Genomic DNA, 25,970 nt, shown 5'->3' on the forward strand with positions numbered 1-25,970 from the left:
CACACACATGCACGCACAATGTGTGCACCTACACGTTCACACAGAAAATATATAAAAACCACCCACAAAGGTTCGGGTCATTCATTGTTGTATTATTATAGTTAAATGATTCATACTTTGTGCCTTTAATTGAGTAACCCAGCATCTATGTGTGTGTGTGTGTGTGTTGTGTATGTGCACATGCAAGTTGGTCTGCATTAGTTAAATCTTGTATTTGCTCAGTGAGAACATTGAGATTCTCCCAAACCTGAAAGCCAGTGTCGGCCTTGAGAACCAATTCATCTCTAATGGCCCATTGGTATTCAGCAAGGGTAATAGATTCCTAGGTAACCAGCAGGTAATTCATCACACTTACAAATAGGAAGAGACAGAGGAGGAAGCAAAAAAGCTATTAAACCGATCAGAGCAGTAGCAGGGCTCATATGAAGAGAGAGAAAGGCTCTCATGGAAGTAGAGGAAAATAATTAATTATGCACTCTCGGGCAATCATCATGGGGGCAGATACACATAAAGAGGCTGGCATACATGAACACATGAGCATAGTCACACACAAACACGCACGCACACACACACACACTCACCCACCAATGCAGCTCAAGCAAGTCATTTAACCTTTATGCTAGACAGAGAGATGGCTGCTGTATATTGTTTGGATGTGTTTTTGTTTGTGTGTTTACTGGCCTTGGAGGTCAATTTCTTCCTGACAGCATTGGTATTTATCTCCTTAAGCCCACTGACTTACCTGTGCATGTCTATGTGCATGTGTGTGTATGTGTTACTGTGTGTGAGAGGGAGAAAGAGAGAGAGAGAGTGAGAGAGTGAGCATGCATGTGTGTGTCTGTTTCAAAAGTCACATCACGGTTTGCCCACTCACATTCTGGCTCGTCTTGCTGAGGTAGTGGAGTGCATCAAATAACATGCACAGACACACACACACACACACACACACACACACACACAATCGATCTGGCTCTTCAGACAGTCACAGTGATGGATGGACACTCCCTTGCTTCTATTTTTACCTCAGAGCACTCTGTGTGTCTGCCTCCTCATCTTCACAAGTACAGAAACATGAAGAAAATCCCTGTATCATAATACGAACCGCAAACTAGTCTGTATGTCTGTGTCAGGAGGATATTTGCAATTGTCTGCATTCCTATGATTAGTGTGTGCTTTTTCACACCCAGCAGGATTTTCCTGGCTGAGCTACATCTTTCTCGTTCAGCCTCCCGACTCTCCTACTTCTGAGACGGCAGTCAGGCACAGCACCACATGGCACCACTCGCTGCCTCACAAGGGCGGAGGTTCCTGAGTAGTTTTACTTCTCTGATCATACAGAAACGTGTCAAAGCAAAACACAGTGAACAGTGAAGGAAGGCCAGGAGTTGCTTCAGAAACAAGTTGCAGACTCTTGGTGCTTGGATATGCAGTGTTAATTATCCAGCGTGTGTCTCACTGGGCTTTCACATCAGTGTATGAGCATAGGAGAGGCCTGTATCTTTTCCTGCGGGGTGACTGAAACATGAATAAATAAACATGACCGTGCAGGGGCTTAAAGATTTTACATACTAAATATACAGCATGATCGCTTTGTAAGATGTGATGCTGTATAGATAATTCCTTTGCTTACATGTACTAGTAACATATAAAGTAATATTTTGAGGGCTAGTTTCAGTAATTTTACACTGTGGTATTGCTATTTTTAGTCAAGTAAATTTGGGAAGATGAATTTGAGGCAAAGGGACAAGCTGTGTTTAATGATCACTGTATTTCCTCCCTTGACCCTCACTGTAAAATTTCCACAAGCCGTGACATTGGCAGCATTAACACTCAAGGACTCTACAACTCCTCATTACTTTACTTTACTGACAGTGCACCACGGTTTAAGTTGAGTTTCCTCTCACTGTAAAGCAGATCATAACAGCATCCTCACAATATAACTTGATTGGGGACTAATTTAGAACAGTGGAGTGTGCCCCCACTTAAGAATAGAATAATCATCCCCGTACTATGAAAAACAGTCATGTCAAACTGTGTGTGTCAACTATGGTTTGTCTGTGTGATAATCACAGTGACACATTCTCAATCGTTGTTTCTGCTGCAATGTCTCCATTTAGAGAGGCACTGAGTTGGGAAATGTAAACTAGCTGAGCATCCACATTACCTCTTGGCAGTGCAAAAAGAGTTCAAAACAAGGTCAAAGCCTTCCCATCTGGGGCCCTTTTAGTTGGAGGAGTCACCAGAGGGTGCTTACTAAATGGGATCACCAACTGCCTGGAGGACCCCACTGCTGTTGTTTTTTTTCTCCCCTCTGATTTTCTCGAGGTGGAGGGCACTGCTCGCTGTCCGTTCCACATTAATCTAGCGGTGTCTAGACTGTCTCTGTACGTATCTAGAATGCCAAAAGAAGACATATATGTATTTCTAGAATTCTGTCTTTCTGTTTATAGCCTGTCTGTGTCCATCCATCCATCTGTCTGCAGTACATACTGCGTTTTAATTCAAGTAGCTAAATACTGTTCATTAGCAGCTATTATTGTCTGTCGACTGAGCAGCTGGAGGGAAACGCTCCGCTCTGAAGCCCTTGATTGCAATGGCTGTCAAAGTACAGTTAGTAATTACACATATAGAACTCCCATAGGTAAATGTCAAACAGTGTGCTAGAGTGTGCTTGGTGTGTCAAGACAGAGCCCATTACTTTTCTGTGTTTAATTTTGCTCTCTATTCTTTCTTTATTTCTCTGTCTCTATTTCTTGCTTTCTTTCTTAGAGATGGAGAGGAGAGGAATATTACTTCAGACAGCTTTTGGTGTTTGTAAGGCAGTAGGTGAGACTAGAAAGGAAAGATTTGGGTCAGGAATGTGTTTGGTGTCTGCTTGAAGTTAGAAGGGACAAGGGAGGGTGAGAGAAGGAGGGAGAGGGAGAGGAAATGTAGAGAAAGGCAACTCTTCAGCTCACCAAGAGATACAGTTTACAGCTGTGTGTGTGTGTGTGTGTGTGTGTGTGTGTGTGTGTGTGTGTGTTTGTGTACAGATCTCCATTTGTGTATATGTTGCCATTTTTAAGTAATGACATCTGTGTTCTTGGTGAAAGATAAACAATGTTTTACGTGCTGTGTGATATAACACATATTGTTGTCTGCTTGACATTCTAGAAGATGCTGTTTTTTCTGTAGTGTATGCATGAAATGATTATTGTGTTTGGGAGACAGTGACAGTGTCATAAAAACACTCCCACAGACAAAGAGCATCAACTATGACAATCAGCTCTAGGTGGGGATTATTACACTGCGTCTTATCGTGGCAGTGTTATTCAGGCTGTGAGCTGCTGGCACCAATGCACATGCACTTCAACTCTCCCCACCATTTTTCACTCATTCACATGAATATAGACACACACATACACACATGTCCTACTCTCTCTTCGCGCATTCTCCCACAGGCTCTAGTCCTCCACACATACTCACACACCCACGCACGGTCATACGCTCGAGGGGGTGATAGGATGATAGTACAGATGGCATACTGGAGTAATATTCTCCATATGGGAAGGTAATTTCGTCAGAGCAGTCGTCTGGGGAGAAGGAGAGAGGGAGATTAGATCTGCAGAGGGAGAGAGGGGCTGAGACTCTGTAGTACATGGCCACAGGATCATGCAGGGTTGAATTTAGTAATTTAGAATAATTGCTGTTTATATTTTAGTAAGTAGATAGTAGTAAAAAGAAAAATAACACACCTGTAGGTGTTCATTGAGCCATATTGTCTTTTTTATTCCTAATCTGTATCACATATTAATGCCCCTGTTGTGACATGGCATGTAGCTGTATATGCTGTATTTTCATACTAATAATGGATTATTTGTAGTCTTTTACATCATACCAAACTGTGGTAGTGTTAACACTGGAGGGACACTGTGACTGAAGATGAAGAGGACCCAAGCACAGAGCTACTTTAAGTCTTAAGTTGTGGTAACTCTGAACAGAAAGACTTACTCAACACACTGAAGCACTGTTATTTTAAACTTAAACAGTGACTGAGGATTGTGTTCTTGTCATTCTTGTCAAGAGACTAAGGAAACTGTAGAGAGAGCACAGGGGTTATCTGAATGTACATTTGAATGCACACAGATGAATTACATTACATTAATTAGTGACGACTCACACTAAGTGTATTCAAGCTTAAAAAGAACAAAAGCTAGATAAATTGGAAGTACAGCCCTCTCAAATAAACAGCTAAAAGCGTGTTCAGAGAGCTACAGTTTTATCATGGCTTGGAGGTAAGAAGGCACAGTTCCTTTCACTACCCTGTGTGCCAGCACCAAAGTCAGAGACTGATGACTTCAGATAGTGTGGTGGTTGGTTGTTCCTCTTTGGGATGGGTTAAAGAGTCAGCACCATGGATAGCGCTTCAAACACAAGCTTCAGCCAGACTCATAGGAACTTATTATTACCCATGATAATGGTCTTTTGCACTGCAGGGCTGTAATGTTTCAAATTGAAATGAATGATCAGATTTAACATCTTACAGAGTTTTATTTCATAGTAATATTTTCTTCTTATTTAAATCCAATTGTTAAAATAGCAGCAAAAAAGTCCCCCGAACACAGACAAATACAGTGCACAGATAAAGAGCTACATCCAGTTCATAAGGTCATAAGGTCCATCTTATGTACATTTTGTCATTGATCATTAATGCATCTGTAGCTTGGCGCAAATCCATGTTGCAGTCTGTGGAACCGTACCAATAATGTGACACACTGGAAAAATCACTAAAGAAATGAAGAGCTAATAACTCAATAACTTAATAATCTCTTAAAAATTCTTTTTGAGTCCAAAACATCTAAGAAAAGAATGTGCAGGTGACCGATGACCACAGTATGTCCGATAGTATTAGAGATGCTGAGTGTCATTACTCTGCGTACTCATCCAGATCATTTCCAGCTTTGTAGATACAGCTCAAAAAGACTGGAGGGTATAGATTGTAGGTCCTTTTTATAGAGCAAATGTATTTTTCATGAGAGGAGTTCTGCGTTTCGAACTCCCTTGACTTTCTAAGTGTTTGCTACATATAATGCTGCCAACTGAGAGAAAATTAGAGATGGGAGAGTGAGATACCGAATAGACTCATGTGATGCTAACTATTCAGTAAGCTTTAGGAAATATGTCTGTCGTTATTAATTGTAACAAGAGGAGATATTTTCTCTCAGGCAGTGTATCAGCGGCAAAGTACAGTATTCACTGAATGTATGTGAAGAATGAATGTATGTGTGTTCCTGCATTTGTGCTCATCCAACCATCCATCTAAGTGGTTGTTCATATAGCACACATGTCTTTGCACATTCTTCTTCATATTTCATGTTGTGTGTGCAATTATCCGCCCTGTTTGTTTGTGGTTATCTGCATACAAACAGCTTAGCCTCAAGAATGAAAGAGACTGAGTCATTATCAAACACAGCTCCTGAAAGCTTGATGTACAGATACAGCTCTGAATGTGTATCTTCACATGTGTGATGATGGGCGTACAGTGCATAAGCCCAGTGGTGTATGTAAATAGCATGATTTTCTGCTACAGGAAAATGCCTGTGCAGGAATGTTACTGCATAACATAGAAACACTGTTTATCTGGGAGAACCGAACAATTAATTAGTTTAGCCCTGCAATTAAGATACAAAAAGATATGAGTACCACATACCAAAATGCAAAAAGAAAGTTGTTGATGCTGGTTTGAGTATGATTTGTATGTGTGTTTATTTGCTATGCTATAGATAATAAGTAACCCCTAGCTGAGTGAGCCAGGTTTATAATGACAAAGCCCTTGTTAAACAGACTTGGTCATTAGTGAGAAGCATTCTGCTGACATGCAGCAGTCTTCCGCTAGTCCTTGTCACTGGTTTGGCCCAAGTTCCTAAGCCAATTACTTGTAAATTGGTTACGTTTACTGAACTCACAGGGCTGAACTACACCTATTAGTGTCTTTTCTCGGACTTTTATGTGCTTGTTCCACATGCGTGTCTTCACTGTGGCTGTACTACATGTTAAAAACTGTAATAATAACTGCTGCAATGTCTAAACTGAAAAAGGGAAACCTGCTTAACAAGTCTTTTTACAGAATTTCTCTGTCAAGGGGAACTGTGTTGTCAGAAAGCTGTCTAACTAGGACACTCTGGTGCTGTGCGTCTCTGATAAACTTTTTTCATTGTATTCATTGGGCAAATCCTCTGCATTAGATAAAAAAAGAAGAAAAAATAAATCTTTGAAAAAAACACAGTGTGAAGGGAAATTCAAAAGTGAAAGCTGTGTCCACAGCTGTGTATTGTGACTCATACTGTAAACACAGAACCTGTACAATAGCTGCAGTAATTACAGAAGTTGCAGGCCTAGTATGCACATGGGCATTTGATCACTTGTCAGTGTGCTGGTTGTCATTGTTAATGGTCATTTAAAAACTCCCCTTCAATGATTCAGGATCTGGTCTATCTAGTTTGAGTAAAACTGAAGAAGTGCAGCACTTAAAACGAGACACTCTCACCTCACATTAATTTCAGGAACACTGAATTATCTACATCTAGAGTTTCTTTTCTCTTTTGTAACTATAACTGTTAGCTTTACATGAAAGTATATAATGTGAATATGTTCATGGAGAAAAGTTTAACTTTGATTTTATTTTCCAGGAGCTCATAGTTTTGACCCTGTTCTCAGTTAGCCTCTGTTACACTTCAGCTCAGCTCTCTAGTTCATAGCTGTGATTCTCAGAGAAGATGTGAAGTGGTGCACACTAAGGTGCAGATATTTGGATTGTAAATATTTACCCATTTTCTTTATATTTTTTGTCTCTAGCAAGTCAACCGGCAATGCCCTTATTTTTTAATTATGTGGCCCCGCTTAGTCATTCATTGGAGGTTTCTGTACAACCTTTTCTGTCTTGTATCATTGGCCCCTGAGCAGCTTCACTGGAGCAATAAATACTGAGTGCCTTGTTCAAGGGCACCTCAGCAGTGGTTGTCGAGAGAATTTAAAAAACTATTCATTGCTATCCCCCAGCCACACATGAACCAGACATCCTCTGGCTACAGTCCTGGGTTTCCTTTGACATTTAAACATGTTTTGCATGGTTAATTCACTAGAGTTAGCCCAGCATTTTGACTGACTATTCTATAATAATAACCCCAGGTTTCCAATGTCTTGTTGCTGGAAGTGTTTTACCATCATGCTGAAACTCTACTTCCTCACTTGTAATTCTCTGAATGAGAGCCTCAGCAAAAGGCTAAAATGTAAATTGAGATGTTTTGTAAAGGAAAGGGGTTTGAAGAGCATGCAGCAACCTTTAGGGGCGCCACAAAAGACTTTTGGAGCCAATTCATTATCCCTTCACTGAGAAAGGGCAACATAAAACTGCACTCGCAAACCAAGGACAACGTACGAAATAGATTAGGTTCGCAGTTATGGTCTAGAGGTCAGTTTAAGTCAGGGGAGGTCTGGGAAAGAAATTCAGCCCTGGACTTATCCTCTGGGACTGGCCTGGGGGTGTTGAAACTTGGATGTGATTGGACAGTGAGCCCAGTCCCAGAACATGGACGCAGCAAGCTCTCACGGGCACCCTGAATGACAGGCACACAGAGAGGGTCAGGAAAGAGACTGACAGGGCTGGTAAAAAAAACTTTATGGATTTTTTGACGGTCTACTGGCCCACCAATGCAGCTGCCCACTGGGATTTGTCTTGGTATGCCCGCTGGCCAGTCTGACTATGGTTTAAATGCTCATTTGGGCAATGAAATTCTTGGGAAGGTTCCTGCAGAAAACTGAAAAGACTTTGTCCTTAGTGTATGGTTTGGTCTGGTAAGGTTGAGTCTCAGGAGAACTTTGTTAGTAAGTTCATCTAAGGTTATAGTTAAATGTCTTGAGGGAAGAGGGAAATTTATGAGCACACACATCAGTGGTGAATAAGACAGATTGTGTGTGTGTGTGCGTTTGTGTGTCTGTTTAGCTTTCATCAGCAGAGGTTGACTTTTTGCTTGGGGACAAGGACTGTTCACTGTGCTGCTGCCCTGCAGTGAGTCTGTGTGTGCAGACTCCCAGGGGAACTGAAAGTGTAGTTACACTCAGAGGAACACAGAGGAGGAAATGTCCCATTCTCTTACACTCTTCCACTGTCTCTCTCTTTTCACTTTTAGCCTTGTGAGCCAACTGGTTTCTAAAAGTCCAGGAGATAAATGGAACAACAGATATATCTGGCAGCATTGCCTCTTTTGCTAATTACATCATGCTAAGTATTAATCAGTCCGTGTGTTTTGTGTGGAGAGTGCATACCAATTAAAAATCAAGGCAGTGACAATGTTTTGTAAACAGACAGGAGTAAGATAAAATATAAACAATATTACCACCAATGATCTACAATTATCCTTCACGCCTACCTGCAGCACAAAAAGGTGTTTATTAAAAGTAAAGACTAGTATATTATTATCATTTTCAATTTCTAAGTCATATTTGTGTTGTTCCATCTGTTGTAGTTACTAGAAAGCAATGGTAATTCAGAAAATTTAGAAGAGAAATCCCCAACCTACACAGCATTAGTCTTGTGCATTACTTATCTGTAATAATCATCTAACTCTCCTCTGCTTCCAGCAGTGATGTGGTAGCGAGACAAAGACACAATAGAAACACCAAATAATACTTTCCAGAAGCAATCCTGATAGCCTTTTGGCCCATTGAAATATAGTATTTGAACATCAGATCTGACCAAAAACATCTAATGATGACTTGCACTCTTGAAGGTTCTGACTGCTTATTTGTGACCATTTTCTTCTCTAAACACATTATATCATGAGAATATGTTCTATAATGTCAGGGGACAAAATGGACAGATTGGAGTCTCACTCAGTGCATATTCTCTCCAAAGTTACTTGTAAAATCAACCTGAAATATTATCAAGCAGGCTTTTTACTATACATCAACTAGCCACCCTATAATTTTGAAAATTATGCACGATTATTCAGTGCTCACTTGATAATTAGTGTCAGCTGTCATGCTAAGCAATGTGTTTTTTTTTTTTTAACCCATTTGGCCAAATTGTTCCTTGATGTCTGGAGCTCATTTTAATCCTAGACAACTACATCATTACCAGACAAGTTTTGTTCACAAGTTTTCTTTAATGATTAATGTGTTGGTTTTGGATTCCCAAACCTTCTGTCTAAGGCAATCTGTGTTTACCCAGGGCTGGGAACTCAGCAGACACACAGGCAATAGCCACAGTCTGGTGGTTTGTTTGAGAGAATGCAGTTTTGGTCACAGTTTTTGACATTTGGTTGGATGTTTCACAATCTTGTGAAAAAATTTTGTCTTTGAAAATGATCAACCTAGTGGTACACATTGGTGCATAACAGTATGACAGCAATTTATGTAGCCAGTTGTGCAATAAACCAGCAAGTGCAGATAATGTCAGCCTATATACCTAATGGTGCTATGTAATATTAGTATTATTGTATAAAAATTATGTGCTCACTATTTTGTTTTGTTTTGTTTCTTCTTTACACTGTACAGTATATACTGCTAATGTACAAATTATATCCGATAATGTATGTAATTTAATTCATGAAGTAAGGTCTAGTAAGACTTGCATGAAACACTGTTTGATTAAATCCTCAAAAAAAGAACTCATATTGTATCGTAAATTTAAGTACAAAAAACTCATCAACAGGTCAGAGCCTGCAGCGTCAGCTGAGGAACAGCGCTACAGTGATTCAGTGTCTGTGGGAGTAGGAGGCATACCACTGAATTGGAATAAACACAAAAACAAATAAGATTTGGTACTTCTAATTAAATAGCTACCTCTGCTCATTCTAAGAGCTATGAGGCACTTAGGGCCTGTGTCCACCAAGCACCTCTTTTTTTAGCCAGCAGCAACACTCAGAAGATGCTTGGGGAAAGTGCTAGTCATGGTTCCTACTGTTGCTATGAGACGATATGAGACTACTGGAAGCACAAAGCTCTTTGGGTAAAATTGGTTTTTAACTTTAATCACACTGGCACATTGAGTAAAAATATGCTCAGCTCTTAGCACTTTAAGAAGCAAGCATCTTTTTCTTTACAAACAAGGAGGTAATGAGGCCAGTGAGGGAGGCTTCAAAACACACAGCTTGACTGTGTACATGCACGCATTTACAGCTGAACTGCACTGCACAAAAAAAAAACATCTGGGAAATACATTTTCAAAAACAGACAACACCAGTTATATCAATTCAAACAAATATCTTTAATTGTCAGACTAGGCTACATCAGTTATATTTTTTTTAGTTAACTAAAATGTCTCAGTCCAAAATAAATGCTTTCAAAACTTAATGAATGATGCTTTTCAGACTATTGCACTTATTGTATATGTGTATGGCATTTTCCTTAGTCTCCTCCAGGTTTTAAATACTTTGTTATATCATTTCTTTTGCCCTGTGTTTTGCCAGATTATGCACTGTCAGGATTTCCAGGCAAAGCTCATATACAGACAGCAGCATAGATACTGTAAACTCCATAAGCTACTGCACCTTATGCATTTTGCACATTTTGTAAAAAAACAAGAGCAGTGTAGCATTGGTAGATGATAGATGATGATTTTTTAAATGCATCAGACCTGCGTTTTAAGCACTTGTTAGTTGATTAGCTTTTGATTTGAACAATGTGAAAGTAGCGGTGTAAATGGGGAAACAAACTACCCCTTTATACCGTAGCTGACAGCTGTGTAATGCTGTGTAATGCCTGGCTATCAGAAGCAATTTGGGGTTCAGTGTCTTGCTAAAGGACACTTCAACACAAGGACATGAGGAGCCGGTGATCAAATCACCAGTCAACCTGTTTGTACCTCCTGAGCTGCAGCCACCCAACTGTGTACTGTGTTCTGATGAAATTGAATTGAATTGAATTAAATTGAATTGAATTGAATTGAAATGAATTGAACTAAATTGAACTGAATTGACCAAAACATGTCAAAACAAGTCGAATTCAGAAAAAGAGAAGTAGAGCTGAGAGGTCAGAGGAAAAGGCGGGATGGAGAAGAAGACAGAGGAGGCAAGCAGGAGAGTGATGGAGTGAAGGAAGAATGAGGAATAGCGAGGTGAGGAGTGAGACAGCAGGAGAAATGGGTGGTGGGATGTCATTTCCTCTGTTAAATTACTGCTCTGTTTATCTTGTGAGCACATTCAATCACTGTGGACCTATTCATCTGGAAGGGCACACACACACACAAACACGTACACACCTACACAGCGACGAGGACATATTTTTATTACTTTTTAGGACATTCCATCAAGTAATATTCCTCCATTCCTTGTGGTTATAAGGATGGGAAAGGATAGACGTTCAGAGCGTGCACACACACACACACACACACACACACACACACACACACACACTTTTAAATACACAGAGTTGTGCACAGATGCAGTTTTTGGTTAGATGTGTTTCTGTCTCATCTTTCTGGTCCACTGGGAATCCACATTCCCATTCACTTCACACTCAGTATGTCTCTTCCCCTCTCTCTCTCTCTCTCTCTCCCTCTGACCATTGTATACCCATATATTTCATTGTCAGAGAAGAAGAGGCAAGGTCAGAAATAAAATGAAAGTGATAGTGACAGAGAGACATTTTTACATTTTTTACCACAACAACAGGCAACAGTAGTCGCATTATAAGAGAAAGTTGAATAATTTTTTTCCCAGCAGATTCTCAATCTGTTGCACTGTCTGCATCATTATGCATCACTGAGTAGTCAGGGCTTTGTTCTATGGCACTGCAAGAAAAACTTTTGAGATTAGATCATTGCTATTTCCCAGCCAAAACAGGAAATCAGACAAATAACCATCATTGTCTCTGAGTTACTTCTCTGACTTGCTGTTTATTACGGGTGTAAAACTGAGCTATTGTTTTCCTGTGGAAAGCACACCAGATGCAGCTGTACCTTTGGCACTGGACTCTAATCCAAATCCTCACTGCTGCATTCAAAGTTGAAATTACTAAAAAAATTTGGCCCCAAATTGCAGCCAGTGTTTCTAGACTGTCCTCCCAAGAAAAACAACAGCATGACATGTTTCAACAAATGCTCAAAAATGACATTTGTTTATGTTCAAGTGAGAAAAACCTGTAGCTGCTGCAGGAATTACAACTCATGTCCGATGGGAGCAAGGGACGAAGTTGGGTGATGTTTCAACAAGATAATTGGGTCAACAAAACATGGACCCTTGGAGAGGAGTGCTGATTGTTTCCTTTTTCCATCAGCTTATAGTTGTGAATGGAAATATTATGTGTCTGAGACTGAAGAACTGCGCTTTATGATACAACATGAAGAGACCATTTGGTGCTAACTGATATCTTTATATTCCCAGTCCTCCTGCTACATACACACTTCTGTAATAATGTATCTACTTTTGCCCTAGTTAGCTTTCTGTGGAATTACAGCACAGAACACTTTAGGCACTCTTAAGGAGCAATCACAGAAAGGCATGTCGAAACAGAGGCATCAGCTTCAAAAATGCCTATAGGTAAACCGTGTTGAGCAGAATGGGGCTGCCGGGCCCGGGTGTGGAATTGACAAGCTGACGGGTTATGCATGGCGAAGAAAATAAAAAAGCACATCACAGAAGAGAAGAGCATATGCCAAGTATGCCATACTACAGGAAAGCAGGTTTCTCTGTGTGAAGGGAGATGAAAGCACAGTACTTACATACAGTATGAGTCCTCCCTTCCTCACTTTCTTCTCTTCTCCTCCTTCTCCTCCTGTCTGCTGTGATGAATGGTTTTGATATTGTGTGTGTGTGTGTGTGTGTGTGTGTGTGTGCGCGCGCGTGTGCGTGCGTGCGTGTGTATGTGTGTGATAAATGACTGCGTTCGTACCGGACAGGCCCGCAGGGCTTTAGCTACTGTTAGTAGTGCTTAAAGATGACTGGAGTAAAAAGGCTCTCTGTCACATCTTTCTCTCTCTGTTCCTCTCTCTCTTTCTCTCACTCTCAATGTCTCCCTCTCTCTTTCACACACACACACACACAGATTAGCCCTGTTTAAAGGGCTATGTCCTAGGGGTATGCAGCACAGCACTATGACAGGTGACATGTAGTTTCCCCTCTCTCTTTCTCTCTTATCTTTTCCCTGCTTCTCTTTCCCTCTTTCTATCTTTTATCTCTGTGGCTGCAGACCTCATTGGTGAGGCAAAGTTTCTGCAGCACATTGGCAATATTGCACATGCAGCTCCAAATGTGCGCATGTGCGGGTGTGTGTGCACGTATGAATGCATGTTTAACTGGTGTATCATGCTGCAAGCAGATACACTTTGAGCCACAGTTTTGCCGTGAGCTTCTTTTTGCCAGGTTCAGTATTACAAGATTTATAACACGCCTCAGCGAGCACAGGTCCTCGGGACATTTTTTAATAATGTTGCCATGATAACGAGCATTGTTTTATTCCTTAAAGGGCAAGAGATTTAGAAAGTCAGGAGTGCTTATTGTAACTGCTGCTTGAATGTTTAACAAAAATCATCCCTTGCCATGATGACACATCACTTTTCTGGATGTCACGAACCAAACTGAATATTTCCATAACAATGTCACTGAAATGTGCAGGGCAGCCACTGTCAGCTTACCAGCAAACTCATCATTCAAGGATCCTGATAGCGTACCCTTTCTTATCCTCTCTGATTTAAGTGAGCTTAAAAGGTAACAGATAATCCTGCTGTTATTAGGCTGTGGTCAAGTGCTGTTCTGGTACATCGTGGTATACACAACATGGAGCACTAGGCAAGACTACATTTTGAAGACAGGTTTTTTTTTTTAACATAATCTGACAGACATGCCAGTTAAGAAAAAGGTGTCACCATTGTGTCTATTTTAGGTGCTATATCACAGCTTTAGTGCAAGGGTTCTCTGCTTGTGGTTAATTACCTGAAATCATCTTAAAATGTTGTGACAGGTGTATGTGCTTAACAGGCAGTAGATACTGGACTGAAGCATTTTACTTCACCTGCAACTCAAGGCTTGTAGGACAGTCACTGGTTAAAGGAGACTCCAATCCCAGGAAATATCTAGAATACTCGACTTCAGCAGTTTTGTGGGTATTACTTCTTTGTCATTTTGATGGAAAAGCAACAACCAGGCCCAACTCTGTCACTGTGCGTGTGATTGTCTGTGCCAGACGAGCCTGATGTTCCAAGTAATGTGCTGAGCTAAGAGATATGAACTAGAGACACTAATGAGATGTCACCAAAATGTGTTCATTTCCTCATGACTTTACAGAAAAGGAATCAGAAGTGCTGATTGGTCATATCCATGGCTCATTGGACTGAGATAGTACCAGTTACAACCAACATCAATGTTCAAACGCCTTTGCATGTAATTCCCTTCTTCCCATTTTCTTGTCACTCTCCAATTTCACTGTTGACTAATGCAGAGAAATGTCACAAACTTAGTATTAAGATGTAATTTTTGAAGCTTGTTATTTCCATAAAGGGCATGGCTTTACACCACATCTCAACAGGATATAAAAAATTATAGAGAGAAATCCAAAAATGGCTATTTATGAAATGTCAATTTCACAGTCTTGCCACCCATTTGGTATCTATAAAGCAGAGTTTTTTTCCCCAGAAAAATGTTATTTCTACTTGAATGATGTGTTTTTGCCAGACGTTATGCCTGTCTTTAAGTTATCAATCTCACTGCCCATACAAGCAGAAAATAAAAGACAATAGATTCTACTTTTGTTCTTTTTTTGGGCTGAAGGCTTCTGCAGCATACATTTGACAGCTCTTTTCTATCACGACAGGAGATACAAAAAGATAGATGCATTTCTGTGGACTGTGGGCACACAAAATCAATTTATATGAATATATTTTGTAAGAAAAAACAGAATTGCCGCTTCTGAAGGAATGTTTATTCGAGTGATGGATGTGCTAAGTTTAGCATTATTTTATAACTACTAACAGTGGGAGTACAACACATAGCAGCAGAGACATGGGTCCACATTCTGAGTTCAGCACGTATAGATTTATGCAACTAAAGCACTTTGGTTAAGGTTGCAGAAATATGTGAGTGCCTAAACATAACCATTAAAATGTTCCCTTATGATTTAATTGCTTCCAGTGGAAATTGTATTATTTATTATATATTATAAATGTATTATATTTATATACAATTTGTAGATATGTCCATTACCAAATGTTTCAACCTTGCCCCTTGCAATATGGCAATATAACATTGGCTTTATTGATCAATAGAGGAAAAACCAATCAGAGAGAAGAGTAGATGAGATTTCAAAGAACACCACAATAAAGAAAAACAAACTAATATGTAAGTTACTTCTAAACATGAGAGAGATCAAAGCCAGAATTATCTCCTTTGTATACTAAACATTTACCCTTGTGAACAATAGACTGTGGAAACCATTACACACCCACAGCCTTCCTCTTTTATTTCACTTTGTAACTGTTATTGAAATTCTCATTACATCTCTTCACAGCCAACTGTAAAAAATTGTAATTTTTTAAATTATCCTCAAGCGAGAACTGTGTTATGGTTGATTGTCAATTATTTCCTTTTTAAAAATACTTTATTTGTTTATTTATTTATTTTCTTGACTTGACTTCACAAGGGAGGAAGCCATATGTCAGCATATTCACTAACTGCGTCAACACCAAGGGCCATAGAGATGCCCCCCCCCCCCCCCCCCGGGTACCTGTCCTCATTTTCCCCAATCAGAGCTCTTACTCTTAGAAGCTTTATTCATGCAGCCTGAGGGAAAGGGCCTGGAGGAGAAGTCGGGGGGAGGGAGGAAGAACAGGTGCAGAGAAGTGAAAAGTGTAATCAAAGAGAATAAGGAAGTGACAGTGGAGTGTGGCAGTCTCATCCAGGAGCCTTTTCTCCTGCTGTCTCTCACCTCTGACCCCATATTCAGCCCTGTATTCAGACACGGGCGCCAAATAGAAAAAGACGTATTCCAGGTTCTATTCATGTGAATGTGTGATTCTCTACCTGAATGTGTGTCTATGTACTGCTTTCTTCTGATGACCCAGCTCTATCACAAGCACACACACACACACACACACACACACACACACACACACAGACAGCTCTTAAGGACTAATTTTCAGCCTTTTCTATTTCTTTGCTGGCTGGCAGGGCGGAAATTCCTCACTTTCTCTTTCTACCTCTGTGTGTGTGTCTACCACCAGTACCCAGTTTCTCCTGCTTCCTGTCCCTACCTCTGCTTTCTCTCTGCAGTGTCTTCTTGGCAGAAGTGCGGTCTCTCTCGTCACTGTCAGAGCTCCTTGTGTGTTTTGGAACTACTCTCTTCCTCTCTTGCTCTTTCTCTCGCTCTGTGTTTCTTCTTCCCTCCCCTCGCCGAGAACGACTGAAGCCCCCTTTTCCTCTCTGCGTGAGGCAGTTTTGTGAAAGAGGGGAAGATAGACGCACAGGAGGCAGACAGAGGGATGAATGGCCTCATTCACAAGCACAGCGAACCAGACACACTGATACAGCACTGCACACAATACACAATCACTCTCAATAATCACTGCCCTGTTGATGAAGCCATTGCGGCACAGTTATCTTGTAAACTGTGATCTACTAGAGAGGATCAGATATGAAATCCATAAGGTGGCTGAACTCCCCTGCCAGACTATTGATTGTCAAGCTTTATCTTCTTTTATCTCGCCTTTATAATGCTGCTGATGAGCACATTTGAGGCCTGTTGTCATTTTTAACATTCCCCAATTGAGCTCTGCATTTATGGTTGTTAGACTATTTCAAGTCTAGACCAAAGTATTATTGCAAAGAAATGGTAGCTGTAGCTAGTCATTTGTATTGATATTTTACCTGTTAAAACACCCTCTATTATTACTTTACAAGCACCATATTTGATAAAATTCCCTCTCTAACCTCTGAGGTACCAGTGTTTTTTTTCTGAGATGTTGCTCCATTGTGCCATAATCCATGTTATTGTGTAGAGGAACAAATATGAAATCTATACAGTGACTGTGCTCTCTGCCAGATACTACTGATCTCCAGACCTTGCCTTCTGTCTTGTCTTTATAATGCTTCTCTTCAACACTGTTCAGGTGCCGTTGTCAGTATAAAACAAGTGTTTCACTATCTCACACAAGAACCCCAATTGCAGGTTTAAATCAAAAAGCTTCTCTTGGATCCTCACATGTTGTTATCAGTGATTAAAGCAGATGCCGGAAACTGCATTTACCATACTTTTTGGGGAATGCTGCGCATATTAGTCCTTACAAGAATTTAATTTCCTGCGTAGTAAGTCCTTAGCCAGTATTTCATATTGTACATGACTTACATATACAATGTTCTGTCTGGTTTATCAGTGCTCTCCAGACTTGATCTTTTGTCTGTATTTACTTTGGAGAGCTGAGAGCACCTATCAAACACTAGAAAAAAAATAGACAGTGTTACCCAGCGAGCAAGTACCATCAGCCTAGTGAGAGCTATGCCATTGAAATCATTGAGTCACAAAGAGCTCCCCATTCTTGTTCATTGAATGTTCAACAAACCACATATGAGAGGCAGTGGCTCAATTGAAATAGTGACCTCTCCACCCCCTCCCAACTTTATAGAAAGATACTGAGACAAAAATGTGGATAAAATCTGTGAGAGCTAGCTGCAATTTGTTTTTAGCTCTATGATTTTTGTGTCAAAAATGTTGTGTCATTAACTCTCTCAGCAGTACATCTTTCTTCATACAGCAGCTATTGCAATATTATTACATTAACCAAGGGTGACATGAGTAGCTACTTGTATGTGATGGGGGTCATAAAATGTTAGTGCTGTGACTTTTGCCTAATTGTTCTGGTCTCTCATCAGTGTAATTTTTTTTCTGTGGGGAAAAAAAGTTTTCAGAGTTGTTACAGGTTAAATTTTGCACACTAAGCTTCCCCCTTCTGGTCATTTTAAACCTGTAGTATTTGTGCACAATTTTACCACTCTTGCAACTGCAAAACCATTTCTCTATTGCTCGAATCCATTTATTTATTTTTGCACATCCACATTATATCCAGATTGATTGGATTTTAGAAAATTTGAACAGCAAAAGCCTTGTGCCTGCGGGGGTTCTCTCGGGGTACTCTGGTCTCCTCCCACAGTCCAAATATGCAGGTTAGGTTAATTGCTGACTAAATGCCTGTAGGTGTGAACGTGACTGTGAATGGTTGTTTGTCTATATATGTTGGCCCTGTGATGGACCAGTGATCGGTCCAGGGTGTACCCCGCCTCTCACCCAGTGTGAACTGGAATAGGCTCCAAATCTGATCTGATCACTTCCAAAGAACAGTGTGGACTGTCTGTTCTAAAGATCTGATTTGCCTGCAGTCTAAACAAAGTGTATGCAAGCTTATATACTTCTCAAGGGGTTGCTACTGTAAATGGCTTAAATGTGAAATGTCAGTGCAAGTCATTGGACAGTATCTTTCCCTCTAATTATGAAGCTCATAAAGCTTATTATTAGCATTTACCTGCCTTCACCCTGCAGGCATCGCTGTGCTGCACTGCAGGTAGCCCCCGAGCAATGCCAGGAAAAATACACCTTATGGCTTTTAAAGTAGTTTGTATTCTTCATTTATTCAGGTGCTTCCTTTATCTTGGCCTTTAGCTGCTGGTAATGAGAGCTCACAGTATTTTTGCAGTGTTTCTGTGGCTGTCTAGAGAGTCTCACTGCAACTAGAGGGTCGTTACTCAGACTAATGGGTGAGAAGTAACTGCAGTGTCAGGCCAGAAAGTCTGAAAGTTGTGTGTGTGTGTGTGTGTGTGTGTGTGTGTGTGTGTGTGTGTGTGTGTTGGAGGGTGGGGTGATTATGCTTGTTTTCTGTGTTCAAAACACATATATGTGTTGCGCTATAGTGCAGTGACAGTGAAATCAGTAGCAGGTTTATCTTTGAGCATCTGTTCTTGCTGTCCTGTGAGATGCATAACCAGTCTAGAGACATAAGCACTATACTGGGAGAGTTAAAGAAAGAGGGAGGGAGGGGGGAAATATGGGAGAGAGCAGACTTATGGAAAGCAACACCTTAGCAGCAAAGAGAGCTAAGATAATAGTCTGTAAAGTATTATATTACTTAAACAACATATTTTCTTCCTCATTACGCAATTTGGACAAATTTGAATTTGAAAAACATGAAATAAAGGGCTTTCCAAACAGACACAAATGAAATGAATTAGAGAGAGGTGGGATAGCTGCAGAGGAGGATGCAGAGGCTGGATATTCAGTGTAGAGTATTGCAGATAAACAAGGGATGTCTTAAAGAGATTTATGGAGAGGTCTGCACAGAGAGAGAGAAAGGTTTGACAGACAGAGCGAGCAATTAAGAACCCGAAAAAGACAGGAGATTGTACACAAAAATCGAACATATGGAGATGCTGCGAGAACAAGAGAGGGGAGGGCAACGATAAGCAGAGGTAGAGGAAGCCCCAGGAGACCTATTGTGTCCGATGCTTTTACTGTGGCGATGATGCACCGTGCCGCTGGTCCCCTCCTCTCATTAAAGCTTTATGAAGCAAGCTTAGCACACATTTTATTACAATGACGCCACTGTCTGGCACATTCCAGCCTTGCTGCGGGGTGGTGGTGGTGGTGGTGGTGGTGGTGGTGGAGGTGGAGGGGGTTGCAGAGAAATAAGCCCATTGAGACGTACATCAGAAAGGGGAACATGGGAGACAGAGAGTGAAAAAGTCAGAGGCAAAGCTGGGATCAGAAGGCATAGACAGAAAATAAGGGAGTGAGGAGGTGAGAAATGGAGAAGAGCAACAGAGAAGGAAGGAGTGGATGAAGGAGGAATGAGACATATATCATGGTTTTTGTTACGTGCTCTGGGCCTGTGTGTATGGTTGCAGATGTCTTTGTATTGTTTAAAAATAGAATGGTTAGGGATTAAGACTGTCAATATTTCCTTAAGTTGTGATGGAGACCAAGGAGATGGGTGACAGTGATGTCACAAACTGCATCTAGGACAGTAGTTTTAGTCATATAAAAAGAAGAGAGACAGAGAGTTACCAGTTGGCATGGGAGCAACTTTCCAGACCATTACCCAGTATGTCAGTTCACATGTGCTTTTTTTCTGCTGCTTTCATATTTTTGCTCTGTTCCTTATAACAGCTGATCCCAAAAACACAGAAGCAAGGGAATGGCATTTGCCATGACACTGCTGTCAAAGAAATTCAATTGTATGTTGATTTTCTTTTGTCCTTAGACAGTATAAGGACGTCATTTCTCTCAGCCAAGAGCCATTTTTCATCAGTAAGCTGCCATCATGAATGAATGCCAAGTATAATTTTCCCTGCGTGTTTCAATTTGAATATCTGTCTGTACTTGCTTTTTGCTACAGTCCTTATCGTTTCTCTGTTATTTTGATTTTAGATGAACATTCTCTCTCACCTTCTGAGCACTTAATTATAACGCCAACCTCACTGATTTAGCATCCTCGGGCATTCTAGGTACTAGACTGTTCTGGTGTCTAAGTGAAATATAGCACCTGTCATCAAGTAGTTTATCACTCACAGTCTCATCTCGATAACCATCTTTCATGATGGTATGTGCTGTGACATATCAAATAAAACCTGGAAATGTTGTAAAAAAAATAATCTTGGAGGAGTCCGTGTTGACTATGAGCACACCATGACTCAGCTTCTGCTGAATGATGCATGCTAAGTACGTAGTATGCTAGTACTCTGAATTGAAGACATTTAGCTCCTGTCATAATCGGAGACTAAATCCCTGCCTTATCGCCTGCCGGGTGCAGGGGCCTCGGCTTTGTTTAATTGCCACAAGCCAAACCGTCAAAGCTGCATCTCCCTCAGTGTTTACCCCCACTGAGGCTTATAGCTGATAATGGAATTACTCTGAGTCCCAGGAGGAGGGAGGCGAGGGAGGAAGAGAAAGAGGAGGCAGTTATAGAGGAGGAGAGGCAGAGGAGATGAAGGAAAGTGGATGGCGGAAGCTGAAAGAGAGAGGATGGATGCAGTGCCTGCCCTGCACACAGAGGAGGGAGGAAAAGGTATGAGATGACGTGATACACAAGGAGATCAAGAGAGGAAGAAGGAGAGGAAAGGTTACAGGGTGATGGCCGGCTGTTGCCAAAAGCAAAGTCTGCAGTCCTCCTGTCTTACTGTTTACTCCAGTGTGACGTATTACAGGCTGGAGAGTGAATTATGACGCAGGGTAGAGCTCAGGCTCAAAGCATGTCTGCCTGAAAGAATCTAGCTGAAAGGATGAATGGAGCTAAAGAGTGAAAGGAGGAGAGGAAATAAGAGGATGAAAGAGAGAGTGTGTGTGTGTTTGGGGGGGGGGGCAGAGGTAGACAAAGAGAAACATTAAATAGTGTAAAGAGAAAAAAATGAGTTGACACACACTTTTAGCCACTTCACTTGTTTAATTCTTAGAGAGTGACACATTTGTGAGCATGTTTTGGTTGATTTGTCAGAATATGCAGTATTCCCTGATTTACACACCAAGTCCTTTTTTTTTTTCTTGTTCAAACATATTTTTGGTCGAGCCGCACGGATGAATGACAAACCAAGCAGAGGGGAGATTTTTGTGGAAGCAAGATAGTGGAGAACGTCAGCCTCTCATGGTTGAAAGCTTGAGGGTGTTTGAAGACTGAGTTGCAGTGTTGTAGTGGAAAATGTCTTCACATTTGAAGTGAGCTCACTAGTCGGTCAAGGGTTTTGTATCTGCGTGTGTGTCTGTGTATGTGCATGGATGGATCTTAAGGATGTTAAGCTCTAAGCAGGTGGGGTTATTTGACTGTAATTTCCCTAACAACTGTATAAGCAGCCATGCCAGTTTTGGCTAGTGGGAATGATTTTATGCAGGTAAGAAAATTTTTAAATTGCTTGCCAGGGGCTTGCAGGGTAGTCTGATTTCCATTTGTGTGTGCAGATGTGTGGGCTTATACTTGACTACATGTGTCTGTATGTTAGGCAGCAGGAAGGGATGTGTCTCATGTCTTAGATAAAATAAAAGTTGTTTTTCGGAGGAAACTCAACAACACTTAAGTGAAAAATATTTATCACAGTTTCATCACACTTTTTTGGTAAACTAGTCACACTTAATGCTTGCACACACCACTAAGAGAGTGGTGTTTGTGGATCTAATTAGGAGTGACAGGGTGTTGCGGACACAGGCTGAAGCTGTCGCTCATTAAAATGGTTGACATGTTTACCCTGATTCCACAGTGTGAATTTATTTACGGACCATATGTCTTTCTCTGTTCCATCCTCTTATTTGTTCTTTTTCTATTCTGATCATTTGCAAATGCAACGCTTTCAAATTCAATATTTGTGTTTCCTAATATTTCTCCTTTTAATCCTCTTTTTTCCTTTCTCCATCCCGATCCCTCGATCCCCTTCCCTCCCATCAGTCTGTTCTCAGTATTCAAGGGGGGTCTTTGCCATCTTCGGCCTTTACGACAAGCGTTCAGTGAACACGCTGACGTCCTTCTGCGGGGCCCTGCACATCAGCCTTGTGACGCCCAGCTTCCCCACTGAAGGAGAGGGCCAGTTCACCCTGCAGCTCCGGCCGTCCATCAGAGGGGCTTTGCTATCACTGTTGGACCACTACGACTGGAGCCGATTTGTCTTCCTCTACGACACAGATAGAGGTACTTATATGCTTTAACTGGGTCTACAAATAGCTTGTGTTACAAAAAGAAAAAATGCCCCACAATTTGACTGGCTTAAATGTATTTTTCAACAAAAATGTGTGATTCTGTGAAGGGCTCAGGAAGAAATTTTCACATTAAGTAGTAGAAACATCCAGGGAAATCAACGATTCACTCAGTATTACTGTTGGACCTTGAAGCTGATTGGTCCTTTTATAATGTGAAAGTACAAAATAAAAAATAGATAAGTCATTATTAGTCAGTGGGTTCACAGACTGAAGGAGGTAAATGCAGGTCTGGAGTGAGTATATGTTAAGTTTTAGATTCCACAAGTGCTGCAGAAGCACTATTTTGTTGTAAGTAAGTGTATGAGCAAGGCTCATCTATTTTCTACTCCATTTTCTGTTCTTGTTGGTTTTAAAGAAAAAGGTCAAAGAGGGATTTGGGTATGCAAGTATACAAAAGGGACTGTAACTCAGTATTATAGTGTACACTCTTGTCCAATTGATAGTAACTGAAGCAGCATTGTGTTCTTATGGCACTGCAAGAGATTCATGAGCTCTGCTAACAAGAGCTAACTGAGTATACCTGCTGTCTCCGATCTCTGGGCCTAAATTCAAAACTCAGTTATGGAAGATTAAAATAGATTTACAAATTAGTCAGGTTCAAAACACTTTTTTGCATGAAGAATTAGCTGTTAATTTGGAATGAGGCATGGAGAACAATATTAGAATATCATCAAGTCACAATCATCTTGTTCTGCCTCCATTATCATCTTGGATTATTTGGCCTTAATTTAACTCCCAAATTTAGCCTTGTTTTAGCATTGGAAAAAGTACAAAGGCAGAATCACTGGAGCTGCCTGATAAAAAGATGCAGAAATAAAGGCGTAATTTGGCACTTTTCAGCCAGAAACAAGGTTTTGGCCTCAACTCTTTGCAGCATTCACCTGTCTTTAATTTAACCATCCTGTCCTGCAGTGCATGTAAGTTAGTGAAGCAGGCACAGCTGACGCCCTGAGCCCCTAACCACTATCATGGGAATGCTTGGCACGTTATCTCTCTCTCTCTCTCTCTCTCTCTCTCTCTCTCTCTCTCTGTCTCTCTTGTACACACACATACACAGGCACACACACAAACAGAGACTAATTCCCTGCCACAGGGAGAGAAACACAGGTCAAACATGACGCAGAGTCCCCAGACCACTGAATAGCGGCGTGTTAGGGAATCAGTGAGCTGCGTGGTGTGTGTATATGTGTGTGACTGTGTGGTTGTGTGTGCTCTGTCTGTGCCTCTGCCAGCCTCCCTCTGGCCCAGGTTGTCTGGGTTAGTACCCAGGGGGGAGCACAGGGAGAAAGAGAAGGAAAGAGGGGGAGCAGGAGAGACAGGTTAGGTGAGTCAAGCTGGTGGTACAGCCAAAAAGAGAGAAAGCGGCAATGACAGGTGCAACAACGAAGGAGGAGGAGACAAACAAGGTGACAGGGGAAGAGACAGGAAGAGGAGGTAGGCAGGAGGCAGTGGGGGTGGGGGGTGTTACAGAAAGGACAGAAAGGAGGAGCAAGAGGACAGACAGGATCACAAGCCTCTGGGGATATACAGTAGCATGTTGCAGGGGGGAGGAAGGGTGAAGATTGAGAGAAAGGAGGGGGAAATGGAGCGAAGGATGGATGCGTAGAGTTTGGGCTGTGCTCACCCGTGACTTGGCCAAGGCAGGGCCCTTCATTATAGGCTCCCATCAGGCCCTGCTGCCGGTAATGTGCTGGAAAATGGGCAGTAACGCTGTGATCTGTTTTATGCTCCCTGCTCTGCTCTGCTCCACAGACAGCCTGCTGACTGACACACACACAAATGCACAAACGCACACATACAAATGCATACACATACCACAACATGCATAAATTCACATACAAATGAGGAATGTGTGAACATCCCTTAAATTAATATATGTGCAACTGGTACAAACAAAACACATACACATACACAACTCACAGTCAAGTTTAACCCTTAACACAGATACAATCATTTAGACTCACTTATTTACAACATCGCTTGTGAGACTGGAAAGACAGACTCGTTGCAATGTGAACCACAATAATACACACAGATTCACATAAATCTAACACACATACACGCTGTGATTACTGAGGCTTCAGATATGCTTTTTCCTTTAGCTGAGGCAGTAAATAGCTCTCACCAGAAAAATGGAAAATACAGGGTAACAGTTGGTACTGTTGCACTACACTGTGTGTGTGTGTGTGTGTGTGTCATTTTGTGTTGTTGTATACATGTGTGTTGATTTTATTTCACTGTGTTTTATGCGTCATTTACTGTGTGGCTCTGTGATTTTCATTGTGTGTGTGCACATGGGACATATTTTTATTTTATTTTCATCCCATGTCCCTTCTGTCTCAGAGCTGCGTTAACAACATATTTGGAGGTTTGATACAGATTACAACAATCATTATGACAAAAATGTGCTAACTGTGCGCCAATATTATCAAATATTATTACTGTAATATTGACTTGTTCTTCATTGTTGTCATTTTTTCCACTTGTTTTGACCCATTTAGACAGCTGTTCAATCTAATGCTGCTCATTGGATCATATTAACTTCATCTAATATCGCACCATGAGGCCTACTCACTCCATTCAAAGCTGTACTCTATCATTTTGTAGAAAAAGAACATTCCTTTTCTGTGTTTTGTTCCAGGCTATAAAATTGATAAGCGGCGCTGTGTTTTCAGATGAGTAGCATTTGAATCAAAGTTCACTACTTAAAAAGAAGCAATGAGAAGTTCAATTTCAATAAAAATGTCACCAGCAACACTAGTAACAGTATCACTCCAAATGAAACTGACAGTCTTTTGTTTTGGCTCATAACTCTTTGTCCTGATAAGCTCTGTGGTCTGGTTGATAAAGTGACATTCAAGAGAGGACCGTTGCTTGGCATGCTAAGCGCTTTACCTCCACTTCTGAAGACATTAGAGTATTTCTTTGGTAAACAATGTGAGCTGATGAAGCTGCAGTAAAGTAATGCACACCTGGAAACGCTTTGCTGATTTAAGCATCTAATGCATCATATCGTGGTCATTGAGATGAAATAAAAGATTTTGCAAATACTGATGGGACTTTTACCTGCAAAAATTCCAAAATATAATTACTCCATGTCCCAGCCACAGCCTCCACCTGGTACAGCATTAATTATTTCTTTCTCTTTTTTCCTTCCCTCACCCTCTGTTGTCTAGGTTATGCAATACTGCAGGCAATTATGGAGAGAGCAGGGCAGAACGGATGGCAGGTCAGGACACACAGACACACACGCACACATTCTTGGAAACAGGCCAAAT

The 25,970-nt window shown here is 41.0% G+C and overlaps 1 protein-coding gene across 5 annotated transcripts in view; it reads left to right on the top strand.

Moving 5' to 3' along the window:
* gria4a (glutamate receptor, ionotropic, AMPA 4a) overlaps positions 1-25,970 on the top strand; it is a 93,989-nt gene that overhangs the window by 14,375 nt on the left and 53,644 nt on the right. For all 5 annotated transcript variants that reach the window (XM_018681612.2, XM_018681610.2, XM_018681605.2 and 2 more), the window contains exons 3-4: positions 22,385-22,624; positions 25,869-25,921. In XM_018681612.2, coding sequence (XP_018537128.1) covers positions 22,385-22,624; positions 25,869-25,921 — 293 coding nt within the window. The remainder of the gene's footprint in view (positions 1-22,384; positions 22,625-25,868; positions 25,922-25,970) is intronic.

The sequence above is a fragment of the Lates calcarifer genome, linkage group LG21 (genome assembly GCF_001640805.2).
Source record: "Lates calcarifer isolate ASB-BC8 linkage group LG21, TLL_Latcal_v3, whole genome shotgun sequence".
Taxonomy (NCBI): Eukaryota; Metazoa; Chordata; class Actinopteri; family Centropomidae; genus Lates; species Lates calcarifer.